This window comes from Corvus brachyrhynchos, unplaced genomic scaffold, assembly GCF_000691975.1.
Source record: "Corvus brachyrhynchos isolate BGI_N302 unplaced genomic scaffold, ASM69197v1 scaffold68, whole genome shotgun sequence".
NCBI lineage: Eukaryota > Metazoa > Chordata > Aves > Passeriformes > Corvidae > Corvus > Corvus brachyrhynchos.
This window is the reverse complement of record NW_008240039.1, coordinates 3,314,725-3,326,259: the sequence shown is the minus strand read 5'-3', so window position 1 is coordinate 3,326,259 and position 11,535 is coordinate 3,314,725. Positions and strand designations below refer to the sequence as shown.

The window sequence follows — 11,535 nt, the reverse complement described above, 5'->3', positions numbered from 1 at the left end:
CAGCTCCAAGGCCGGGGCAGACGGAGTCACAGCCGCCCCCATGAACGGGGTGTCGCGGTCCCCGCGTGATGTGACACGGCCCGTACCGGGGTACAGCCCTTACCGGGAGCTCCGGTACAGCCCTAACCGAGTGCTGGGACACACAGCTCTCACCAGGGTACAGCCCTCACGGAGCAGCCGGTACAGCCCTTACCGGGAGCTCCGGTACATCCCTTCCTCAGCACCCGGCTCAGCCCTTTTCGGGAGCTCCGGTGCGTCCCGGTCCTCACGGGCTGTTTGCTGTCCCCGGCTGCCTCCCTCCGTCCCTCCCTCCCCGCCCCAGCACAGCCGCCACCTCCCCACAGCCTCCCTGAGAACTCACCCAAAAGTCGGTGCCTGAGCACCGGCACCCGGCACTGCCCGGGCATCTCTCACTGAGAGTTTCAAAGCAGGGACGGTCGCAAACACAAAGGCTTGGGATGGGAAATGAAATCCGATTGCTGGCCATTGGCAAAATACCCCAAACTGCCCAGAAACCCGTCCCTGCTCCTGCCGGAATCCTTGGTGTGATTCCACCCCCGTTTTCCACTGCAAACGGTTCTCCCAGTGCAGACACACCTGTCCTCATCCTGCACCCAGCTGAGAGTCCACAAAAGGGACCTGGTGCCGTGGGCAGGATCTGGGCATCTCCCTGGACCTGCACAGCTCCAAACCCCTCAGCTGGAAGCCCTGAGCAGCACGAGGCTGACACGGGACACCTGTGCACAGGTGAGAACAATTCTGAGAGACCCCTGCTCCGCCCAGCCTGGGGAGGTCATTCCTGGGGGTTCCACTGCAAAATAAAAAGCCGTCTGAAATGCTCCTTTCTCTCGTTATCTTTCTCATTTGCACTTCAGTGCTCCTCCCTGCTTGTTCTACAAAAAAAGCTTTTCCCAGGACCAAACCGCACTGAAGTTAATGGGAAAAGTGCCTGAAAAAAACCCCTAAAGGAAGCCCAGGAGTGAGCCCAGAGCTCGGGGCTGACTTGGAAAAACAGAGCTTGGGATGGGCCAAGCGAAAATAAAATAAAATAAATAGAATTGCTATTAACAGACATTTCTCTTGCAGCTGGCAACCCAAACCTGTCTAAAACATCAGCCATGGTCTAAAAGGTCCATCAAGTTCAGAGTCACAAATTTTACAGGGGAAAAATCCCTCAGAATTCCCCTGCCAAGGGCTGACACTGCCCCAGTCTCACCCTTTAACTCCTTTTCCTCTCCTGGTTGTTCTCAGAACAAAGCAGCTCCTTGTATTTAAAAACATCCCTCCAGAAATATAGGACAGGCTCCTTTAATGATCAGGGAAAAATTGGATTCTGCTGGAGTCACATTAGTTTCATCAAACATTTCATTATAATAATTAACTTCACCTCTCAGCCGTGCTACTGATGGTCTGGGCTCATCAAAGCCTTTTTTTTTTTTATTTGCCGTGCACTGAAAAAGCTCAGATTTACAAATGCAACAAAAGATTTACATTCACAAATCAATTCTGTTTGTTTACAGAGAAGTTGCACACTTGATCAGTTCGTGTTTGCCACCACAGCATGGGCAGCTCTCCAAATTACCAGCTTTGTTTTCCACTAAATAGTTAACAGTAGGGTTTGGTAGTACTGAGAACACTCCTTGTCTTGATTTTTATCAGAATTATTCTGGGCATGGGGTGTTGAAGAAAGAAAAAATTAAAGGAAAGTTTAAAAAACCCCAAAAAACAAACAAAAAACCCAAACCAACAACAGAAACAAACAAACAAACAAAAAAAGGAAAGTAGAAATCATCCAGAGGAATCCTTTTCCAGCCTGGGTTGATGCAGGGAGCTACTGTTGATGTGAACTTGTGGCAGCAGAAATCTGCCTCTGGCTGTCTCCGTTTGCTGCTAAAACAGAACAATTTGGTGCAATCACCGAAATATCGGCCCTGCAGAACCACAGCAACCACGCTCTGGGGCTGCTCTCACTCAGAGCCCAGAACCACCTCCTCTTTCCACTGAGGAAAAGAGTTCTGGAGCAGACAGAGCCTGGGGATGAGGTTTAACCATTCCCAGAGTCACGGCCAGGGATGGAGATGGAACACAGTGAGTGGGAAAAGTCCACCCCAGAATTACCTCGTTAATTAGGGCCCTTCCTAAGAACCAGCCCCATTTCCCTGCTCCAGGGATTTATCTGAGCTCCCACACGTTTGTACTTCAGGGGGAAAAGAGCATTAAAGGGGGAGAAAGCAGCTGCTGTGTTCACCTAAAGATCAAAAACCCACCCTCAAACACATCAGCTGCAGCAGACGAGCTCAAAAACCCAAAACCAGCCTGAAAAAAAGGTTCTTGGTGTCCTTATCTCACCAATAATTCACTCCAGGGGCAGCCCAGTGAGGATTTGTCCCTCCTGCTCCCTCAGAGCTGTCCGTGTGTCCAGCTCTGGGCACGGAAAAGTTCAGCCTGGGGAATGTCCAGCCAGGACAGGGCTGCACGTTTTGCTTTTGTTCCCGTGTTTTCCTCCTTTGGAATTGCCTCCCCTTTGTTTCCACTCAGTCACATTGCTTCTGATTTCCTCTTTTTAAGGCTCTGTGTGAATCCTGACCGCAGTTACCGAAGCTGTGTAAAATACACCCAAAATTCTGCATTGCACACACACCTCACACTGGCTGATTAAGCAGAGGCCTGATTTTTTCTATCTCCTGTTACTCCTTTTTTTCCCCCCACCCAACACCTGCACCCCAACTAAAAGCAGCAGCTGTCACCCTGATTATTATTAATACATAATAATTATATTAATGGCCATTAATAGAATTGCCCATGGCCATTAATGTAATTATTATATATTATAAATATGTTATTACATAGATTCTGTTTAGTATTTCAGACTCCTGAAATCCTCAAGTATTTTCCTTTTTAAGGCAGGAGTAGCAACAGGAAAAAAGAAACCATTTCCCTTTTAGTAAAAGATATCATTTATCCACATTTTTTTCCAGTCCTCCTTCAGAACCACAATTATCTCTAACAATCAAGGATCTTCTTTTCAAATACCTCTCCAGCACGAATAAATATAAAGAAAACTGGCTAATCTTATTCTACATATGAAAATTGGCTTCATATTTGAAAAGCAGTGAATGAAATGTCTCAATTAACCTTCTAAACAGAGAAATAAACTCATTTTATATACATTACAATCTGTTAAGGGGTGGGGGGAAAAAATCACGGAGTGGTGCAGATTTTGCTGCCAATTTCCTCACTAAAAATCCAGGAAAATTCACAGTGCATTCCTGGGACTGCTCCTGGATTAAAGAAGAACAGAAGGGGACACATACACTCAAAGCACCATCTCCCCATGTTAAAAATGGTCATTTTTTTCCTGAAAAGAAAATTATTTTGATGAAAATTTTGTCCTGGCCCTTATCTCCACCGTGCTGCTTGGTTATTTAGAGGGCAATCATTTATTGCACAAGATTTTCTTTTCTGTGGGTGCTTATGAGCAACCCCAAACCTTTTCCTTCTGCCTGAAGGGCAAAGATCAAACTTTCCTCCTGCTTTGGGGTAGGGAAAAATGAGGCCTCTGGTGAAATAAATGAAGTTAAACCTAGCAGTGCCAGGAGACAGCAGGAGGTAGGAACCAGTACTGCTTAATCACTCTGGAAATGGCTTTGGGATTCACTCTGGGAAGGGTTTGGGATGTCTCCTGAGACCTCTCCCTTTGGGGACCTCTCCCTTTGGAGCTCTCCCTGCTTGGATCCCTCCCCTCTGACCTGCAGGGTTCCCTCAGAAGAATCTCCCCTAAAACGAGCAGCCTGTGGGGCTCAGTGCACAGCAAACAAAGCTGGAAGTCAACACAAATTCAGTTTTCTAAATTTATCCCAGCGGGAAAATGAGGGGATTGATTTTTAAAGACCAGGGCGGCCCTGGCCAGGAAAACACCCAGATGTGAGAGCCCAGCTCAGCTTCAGCTGCTCAGGCTCAGGAAGAACGCGCAACATCCCTCTTTTATTGGCACACAACTCCCAGTGACACCAGCCAACCCAGAAGGAATAAAGTCTGAAGACATTTTGTAGCCTGCAACTTGTCTAACTGCAGTGCCTTTACCATTGTGTGCCACTCTTGCTGTGGGGTTTGGCAGTCTGCTGTTTCCAAGGACAGTTTTCCAAGGACCACGATGAAAAATTTCAATCTTCAGCCTAGAAATTTTATGTTGAGTCTCCGAGAGCTCAAATGCTCTTGCATTGCTGGGGTTTGTATCCAAAAGGCACCTTGGCCACTTGGGAATTACGAATACACTGAGTTTGAGGAAAGCCCAGAGCAGCTGGAAACACCCTAAAAAGCCCTTCACAGCCCCAAATCTGCCTCCTGTCTGCTGAGCAAGACAATATTTCTCATTTAAGGTCGGTCTGAACAGTAACATCTATTTGGGTTGTACTCAATTGGAGGTTTGCGAAGATCACAGTGTGAATTGCTCATTTTCAATCTGGTTTTGGGTTTAAGCCTTGACGAACTTTGCAAACATCATCAAAATCCTATTAATTCCATATAAACCCCCTCGCAGGGACTGCTTTACCAGCGCTGCTCTAACCTGCCTGGCAGGTTTCAACTTTCTCCTCAGCAGACCCCAAACCCTCTCCCATTCTCACTCTTAAAAGCAGACAACAACTGAATTTCCACCCCGGGATCGCCCTCCCCACCCTCTCTGCCTGCAATTTCCATGCTTCCCATTTCCAGGGCTGGTTTCCAGCTGTCCCAGTGGGGTTTGGTGCCATAAGATGGGTTTCACATGATTTTCTCCACCACCAGAGGAATCAGGGACTGGATCATCAGTCAGGGACTGGATCCTGAGTTTGGGACTGGATCTTGAGTCAGGGACTGGATCCTGAGTCAGGGACTGGATCACAAATCAGGGACAGGATCACCAGTCAGGGACTGGATCCCGAATCAGGGACAGGATCACCAGTCAGGGACAGGATCCCAAATCAGGGACAGGATCCTGAGTCAGGGACAGGATCCTGAATCAGGGACTGGATCACCAGTTGGTCTGGGCTCATCAAAGCCGGTCCTGGGGATCGAATCAGGGACAGGATCACCAGTCAGGGACAGGATCCCAAATCAGGGACAGGATCCTGAGTCAGGGACTGGTTCCTGAGTCAGGGACTGGATCCTGATTCAGGGACTGGATCACAAGTCAGGGACAGGATCCTGAGTCAGGAACTGGATCCTGAGTTTGGGACAGGATCTTGAGTCAGGGACTGGATCACCAGTCAGGGACTGGATCTTGGGTCAGGGACTGGATCACCAATCAGGGACTGGATCACCAATCAGGAACTGCATCCTGAGTCAAGGACAGCACCATAAATCTGGAAGTCTGAGCCCATCCCAGGGCTGATCCACCCCTCCCCTGGATGCTGCCACTGCCCAGCAGCCCCTGCCCAAGCCCCCCCGGCCGTGTTGGGGTGCGAGGGGAGCCCGGCAGCCCTGCAGGGCGGTTACCTGCTCGTTGATGTGGCACACTGCCAGGTTCTGCTCGTCGCAGGAGCACGACACTCGGATGTACTTCAGCCAGTTCCCGGCCCCGCTCTGGCCGCCGTCGCCACAGAACTTCTCAGTGCCCAGGGCATCGGGAATCTGCGGGAGAATGGGACAGGAGAGGGGTCAGCTGGGGCCAGATGGCAGCCATGGAGGGGAGAAAGGGAGGAAAAAAGGTTTGCAGGGCTGAACTCCAAACATGAAAGAGAAAAGAGAAAGGTGGGTGATTTCTATAGTTAATAAAAAGACCTATGACAAGAATAACGTCGGCTCTCAGCTGTTATCTGAAGGTCCTGGCTGGCAGAACCTCCAAAGACACAGAGAGTGATCCATGAGCAAAAGGTTCAGGACTATTCTGGAAAACACAGCTCAAGTAATCAAAGCAGGGAACTCCTCCAAACTGCACTGATTTTAATGACAACGTCCTCTACTGCTCCATCTTCACATCATCTTTTCATCCTTTCCTGCAGGATTGTTTTTAACTACAAACCTTCCAACGAGCTTTCAAGCCAGGTCACTCTCCACAGAGCTGTGAGGTTCTGTTTTAAAGAACTCTCTACCAAGTGCACTACTTTCATTTATCTGAGTACAGCCTGGGAAACACAGCGGCCACGTCTGTGTGGCTGAAGGTGAGATACGACTTGGCTGCTGTGCAAAAGAGGAATCCTTCAAAATAAAACCCCTCAGATACTTAAAAGTCCAGGTGTGAGGGGGAAAAAGGGTTAATTAAGGGGTGGCAGTCCAAAGAAAGTTGCTGGTTTGCCAGGAAGAGACTTTTCCTCTCTTAAGAGTTTGGTGAAGGAACGAGAGGAGATGCTCAGCATTCCAGAACAACCTTTGGGATGACCCAGTTTGTAATTCACTCAAAAAAGCACATTTAAAAAATGCCACAGGACATGCCAAAACCAAGGAAAAGCCCTTTGAGTCCCAGCATAGCAAGGCTCTGCTCTGCTCCTAAGTGGGCCTCCCTGCACCAGAAACTCCTTTTTTTCCTTAGATTCAGATTTCCCTCTATCCCGACCAGCCCCTGTGTCAGTGCAAATTACTTCAGTCATCAAAAGCTCTTAACATGCTTTTACCAGCAATTAATTCTCTCAGAATCTCGTGGGACGTGATAATACTTTCCCATCTATTTCAAGACACAGAAAAAAGAAAAAGGTGGGAAAACAAAGGAGAGGAAAAATTAAAGCCCAGCAATGACAGCAACAAGTTGAGCCTAAGGCTGAGCTGAGAAACCTCAGGGGACAGGTCCAGTTCAGACTCTGGCTCCCGGCTCTGAACTCCTGTGAGGACCAGGACCTGCCAGCACCACCAGAGAAGCTCCCAGCGCCCTGCACTGGTCCCAGCAGATATTTCCTGGTCTCATCCCCACCACCAACCCTTCCTTCTGCAGCTCCTTGTCTGACAAAGGGATGAGGGAAAATCCCACCTTTCGTACTGGGCTTCTTTCTTCCTATTCAGAATGTGGTGCTGGGAGTCACTGAAATGCTGCATTTTCTCCCAGAACGTGTTTGGGACAGAACTGGAAGGAGAAACAGCCTGGCTGTGCTCAGTTTCTTCATCCCCTGCCTGGGAACACTCAGGGTCATTCTCTCATCCCTAACTAGACCCTGGCACTTTCTAGACACCCTTGGTCACCTCCTGGCAGCACCAAAGGTCTGAGGTGGGGCATTGATGGCACAGGAAGACAAATCTGTGTTGTTTGGACTTCTGAGGAAAAAAAAACCCAACAATAAAAACCTGTTCTTAACGTGGCTGAAGCAGTGCTGAGTTGAATCAAGCTAAAGTATCAATAACTTCTGATTTATCTCAGGGAGCTCTGGGAACACCGAGGCTGCCTAAAGCTGGTGAGATTAAAGTGCTTCTCTCAGCCTTACTGACCCCAAATTGAGTAGCCCAGCCAAGCCAGCCCCTTGAGTGGGGACACACCCAGACACCAAGTGACTGCAGCTCCCAGGGAAACTGTTTGGAAAACCAAATGAGATGAATCATTGATGCTCAGCTGGTCTGAAGCCTCTGAAGAGTTTGGGCACAGCTTGTAGTGGCTTGAGGAGCACAAACCTCCCAGTGCCATTAATTCCTACAGCAGCAATTGGTGACGTTCAGTGGCCCTGGGAACACAAGACGGCAAATCCAGGACACACAGATAAGATTTTGAATTAACAGCTGTATCTTACAGATGTTCTCTTTCATCTTCTAGGATTGCTTGGGAGGACACTTAGAGACACTGAATGGCCTAGGATGGAAGGGACCTTAAGGACCATTTCGTTCCAACCCCCTGCCCTGGGCAGAGAGCTGGGGGAAAGCCCAGAATTCAGCTCAAATTCATTTTGCAGGGTCCTGCTCGCCAGCTCTGCCTCAGGAGGAGGTTCTGCCGTAGCTCGAAATCACCTGAAACTCTGTGGTTTTATCTGCGTGGGCATTAAAACCCAAGCTGGGGGTGTGAAATCTGACAGATCAAAACGAGAGAAAGAGAGGTGCTATGAGAGCCTGAGAAGCTGAGCTGCTGTTCTCACCCACACTCACTGCCCTCCACAAACAGAATGCGCCCCCAGGGCCCAAAGCCCAGCAATGGGGTCCCTGCACCCAGCCCTCCCTCATCCCTCTGCTGCCATCGAGCAGGACCCTTTGAAAATGCAATAAGCAGGGTGATCAGCTGGTCTCAGGGTGCTGCAGGACCAGTTCCAGAGCCAGGGGAGCTCCTGGGCCAGCTCAGCCCTCTGTGGCCAACACCTCTAATTAAAGACCAGGTTCACACGCTCGCACTCTTCGCTGATGGTCTCTATCAAAGTTATTTCACAGCTCAAAAGCACCGAGGAACACAGCAGCAATCACCCAGCGCTATCTGCAGTATCTGCTCGCTCTTCTGTCCAACGTTCACACACAGAATAATATTTTAAGTCTCTCTTTCACCCCCCAACCTGAGAAAGCTCTGGAAAAACAAACTGAAACCTTTTACCACATCTTCTTCCAGTTCAGACCAGAAGGAAATCAGAAATTTCCTCTGGCGAAATTCTGCAAACCAGCTGTTTACGAGTCTTTATCAGTGACCAAAAAAAAAAAAAGAAAAAAACAACCCAAAAAACCATTTTCACTTTGAAAACACTCCTGGGATGCTCACACAGCACTGGGTTTTCTGTGTTCTTTGGAAGAGCCAGGAGATAACCTGTGCTCTAGGACAGGTAGAGAAGGAAAATGGGTGCAAAAAGTATTGGCTACGGGCAAATTAAAGATCCCAGATGGAAGCACAGAGGGATTCACCCCACTCCTGGAAGGCTCAGCTCCCCACAGCCACCCACCTGGGGATGCTCTCACCACAGCAGGCATCTCCAGCTCTATTAAATCTGTTTATTCACAGTTAAAACCAGAACAAAGTCCCTCCCTAGCCAGGATTCAGCAGCAACTTTAACCATAAAACCATCCATCCCTGTTTTCCCAGGCAGGTAAAGGCTGACAGCAGATATTTAGCACCAACAGCAAAAAAACCCCCCAGAGATGCCACAGAAAGACAAAACCCAACAGAAAATGATGTGTAATTATTAGCAGGACTCTGACTTGCTGGACCTGACTTGGAATTTCTGACTGTGCTCTGTGCTCAGGCTGGCTCTGTATCAGTGGAGAAGTCTCTCCCGAGGGTAATTTGGCTTAAAAGAAGTTGTCAGAGGGAAAGGAGAGGTGAAAAAAAAGGTGGGAAGATATGGGAGAGGAGAAAACAAAATAAAATCAATTTATAATTAGTAATTGGTGCTGGTTTTGCAAGTCTGTGACCATCACGGGCTGCTGTTGCAGGCAGGTTTGGGGAATGCACTTCACCTCCTTGATCCCTTTGGCTCTGAGGCACAGCATCCCTGCCCCACGGAGCTGGGCTCCCTGCGGGAACACGTTTTGTCCTTTTTATTCTGTCCCCAAGTTAAACCCCGGCAGTCTGGGACAGCCCCTGCTCTGGAGATGTGCTGGAAAAGCAGACTTTCCTCTGGCCTGCAGCCTGCGGACATGCTCAGAAAGTTAATTATTGTGGGAGCACTTCCTCTGGCCACTCTTCCCTTTCATCCCTCCCACCCCATCACGGATTTCTCCCTGCTTTTCTTTTCATCACTGAACACGCCAAAACTTCAGTTCATCTTCTCTCCCTCTGCTGCAGATGGTGAGTTCAGTCTTTATTTATTAACCCACGGCACCTCCCAGCACTTTTGTCTTCAAATCCAACAGCTCATCTAAGAATTCCCAAATCCCCTTCCCTTCCCTGCCAGTAACAGTGCCATGATTTCGTCTCGTGGAGCCCTTCCCTGACTCTCACAGGTCGTTCACAGAACTCTCCTTGCTCTGAAGTCCCCCATCCTCCTCCTCTCCAATCTATCCCCTCCAAACAAATGCACCTTCATGTTCCCTGGGATTACAGGGCTTTGACTGAGACACGGATTTGGGATGCAGAGCCAGAGCTCCGGCTGTGGCTGCGGTTCAGACCCATCCCCAGCCAGCCAAAAGGAAATTGTTGTCATGTTCCAGGGCTCACTTTGCAGCTTCATCTGCCGTCTGCCGAGCAGAGCTCGGGCTTTGGATCCAAAAAGCTCCTTGATCTCGCAGAGGCTCCGCTCCGTAATTTATGAACATCAGAAATGCTGAGTTATGGGGCAGAAGTTATGGAAAAATCCTCTCGAACGTTTACAATTTTTTTTGCACATCATTTGAGGTTTCCTGCCCCTCTAATTTGTGGGCTCTCTGTTGGGTTGTTTCTTTCACGTTTTAATGGGCAGCGTCCAAGGTTTGGCCCCGGCCGAGGTGTGCCGGGGGGCTGGAATGCCTGCGGATCTGTCGTCAGTTGGCTTAATGGATTCCTAGTGTGCATGGAGAAACGGAGCAACCAGGAGTTTGCCATCACTGACCCAGCGTCCTGTTGCTATAACATCCCTCCCCAGAAGCCCAGAGTGTAATAAACTTTCTCATCCCATGGTCGCAGGATCTGCCTCTGACAGCTTGGCTGATGTGTGCATTTTATTTGGCAGGAGTCAGAGATTTTTGCCTTTTTTTTCCCCCCCTTTTTTTGCTTTAATGACCCACGAGCTGATTTAGAGCAATAAACTGTTGCCATGAAGTTTTGTTGTGTTTCTTTTAAATAAAGGGGAGGGAGGGACTGCTGCAATTTATGACTTTCAGAAGTAACTGAAACAGAAAGTCCATTCTTGCCATGAAATGAAGAGAAAAAGACTTCATCCAGAGAAACACCTCTGTCAATGTGTAGACACGCAGCCTAGATGAACTCATAAATTCAGCACTCTGCCTGCAATTAAGCAGGCTTCCTGGTGACTTGACAAAGAGTTAATGAGAAACGTGTCAGACAAAAACAGGTCATAGCTCTGGAAAGCGCTGGGAAGAGCAGCTGAGCCAAACCCAAGTTGTCTGCTCAGGGCCACAGGAAAAGCTCAGAGTGTGCTCAGGGAGAGCTACTTTGAGTGATGTACAGTCAGCTTCTTGTCCGAATGGAAGGTCCTGGAAGGAGCTCCCAGCCCCAAACCCACCAGATAAAGAGAGAAGAGGCTGCAGAGCTCCCACCACCACCCTGCGTGAGATGGTCACACCCTCATCCTCAGCGTGACCCCAGGGACCTGGGCAGTGCAGGGGGTCAAGGCTCAAGTTCTAAGGGCTGGGAAATGGCTGCAGGATCACAGAGCTCAGTTCATCTCCCTGGCTCTCTGAGCAGGCTCCTGTCCTCAGGAGTCTCCTCACCATTCCTGTCCCATCCCCTCTGGAAACCTTCGGGTTTCCACCAGCTCTGGACAGAACCCCAGCATATCCCAACACTGGGAATGCTCAGAGGGGAGGAAAACAAATCTTTCTGGTTCTCCTCCTATCAAACAAGCACGTTTCTGCTTCTTCCAAACTGAGCCAGGGCCGGGAGAACCACGAATGTGAGGAAACCCAGCTGGATTGCACGGGGCCAGCGGGATCGGGGAGGCCTGGCAGAGAATGCTGAGCCCAGTGACACAGCTGAGTTTGGTGACAGCGCCAAGCCTGGTGGCACTGCTG

The 11,535-nt window shown here is 49.1% G+C and overlaps 1 protein-coding gene across 2 annotated transcripts in view; it reads right to left on the bottom strand.

Moving 5' to 3' along the window:
- Positions 1-11,535, bottom strand: part of PRDM16 (PR/SET domain 16) — a 291,370-nt gene that overhangs the window by 45,270 nt on the left and 234,565 nt on the right. For both annotated transcript variants that reach the window (XM_017744088.1, XM_017744089.1), the window contains exon 4: positions 5,476-5,610. In XM_017744088.1, the coding sequence (XP_017599577.1) occupies positions 5,476-5,610 (135 nt within the window). The remainder of the gene's footprint in view (positions 1-5,475; positions 5,611-11,535) is intronic.